Below are 1,013 nucleotides of genomic sequence, written 5' to 3'. Positions count from 1 at the left end.
CCCTGAACGGAAGCAGTTTTCCATTGTTTCCGGACAAACAAGTGAGAGTCACCAAGAACATTTCCACGGTGGATAAGCACCAGAGTGCCAACATTTTATCAGGTGGGTGAAGCAGAAAATAGGAGAAAAGGGTGAGAAGTTGATTTTTTGGGGGATTTTTTAGGCATCAGTGACGTGCTGGGACTGTCCAAGCTGGTGTCCAGCCGAAACAATCAAGAGGGCGAATCCAAGTTATCCAAATAAACGTTGTATGTTGGTGTAAGATTAAAGCGATTTTGCTGTTTTTGTCCAATTTTTTTCAATGCTATTGGCAAAACTCGGGGGGATTAAAATGTAAAATCAAATTAACTGCAAAAATCAACATTTGCGGCTGCTGTTAGCAGGTAGTTGTGTGCCTTAACAATTCGAGCGTCTGGTCAAGGCTGCGGCTTTGTGGGCTTTCATTGCAAATTATAACTGTTGATAGTGGCCAGGAAACATTGACGATTTCGACAAACAATCGATTTTGTGACTTTAACTGAAAAGTTCAATAAATGTATTAATAAAAATGAAAAACACCGTTTTTTTAAGTAGCATTAAGACGATTTGATTGGAAAAGTTTGCGGGTAATTAAACAAAATGTGCCTCAAACATGCAAATACCAGCTTGCATGTTTGAGACTTGTCTAACGGATATCAAGGCAATAAAACCACCGTCAATTGACTTAGCGATAATCGCAGAACAAAATCCTTTCTAAACAGACATGAAAACCGCTTTAGCGCTGCACTTAGGCGATTAATTGTGCATTCTCATTAACCCAATCTTCGGCCTAGTGAAGAAATAAACAGGCGAAGGAAATCACGCATAAACACCAACAAGTTCAGTGCGGCCAAACTTGATTTCAATGCATACCAAGAAGCTTTTTAGGTGGCGTTGAAAAAACGCTTCAAACACCGCTAATTCTATGGACTTTTTAACGTAAAGCCCTTTGAAAAACACGGTTAAATTCTTCAGATCGAAAATAATCGTTTTGA

At 39.2% G+C, this 1,013-nt stretch overlaps 1 protein-coding gene across 1 annotated transcript; it reads left to right on the top strand.

Annotated features, from left to right (window-relative positions):
* On the top strand, window positions 1-283 carry LOC109541865 (the record flags this gene model as incomplete). Its single annotated transcript, XM_048669290.1, is given in 2 exon segments — window positions 1-102; window positions 164-283. Coding segments are annotated over 2 exon segments (182 nt in total), but the record flags the coding sequence as incomplete, so codon positions are not given.
* Between the last annotated feature and the right edge of the window lie 730 nt (window positions 284-1,013).

This window comes from Dendroctonus ponderosae, unplaced genomic scaffold (assembly GCF_020466585.1).
Source record: "Dendroctonus ponderosae isolate FM_Combo_2020 unplaced genomic scaffold, Dpon_F_20191213v2 Dpon_F_20191213_8, whole genome shotgun sequence".
Taxonomy (NCBI): Eukaryota; Metazoa; Arthropoda; class Insecta; order Coleoptera; family Curculionidae; genus Dendroctonus; species Dendroctonus ponderosae.
This window is presented reverse-complemented; position numbering and strand designations above follow the sequence as displayed.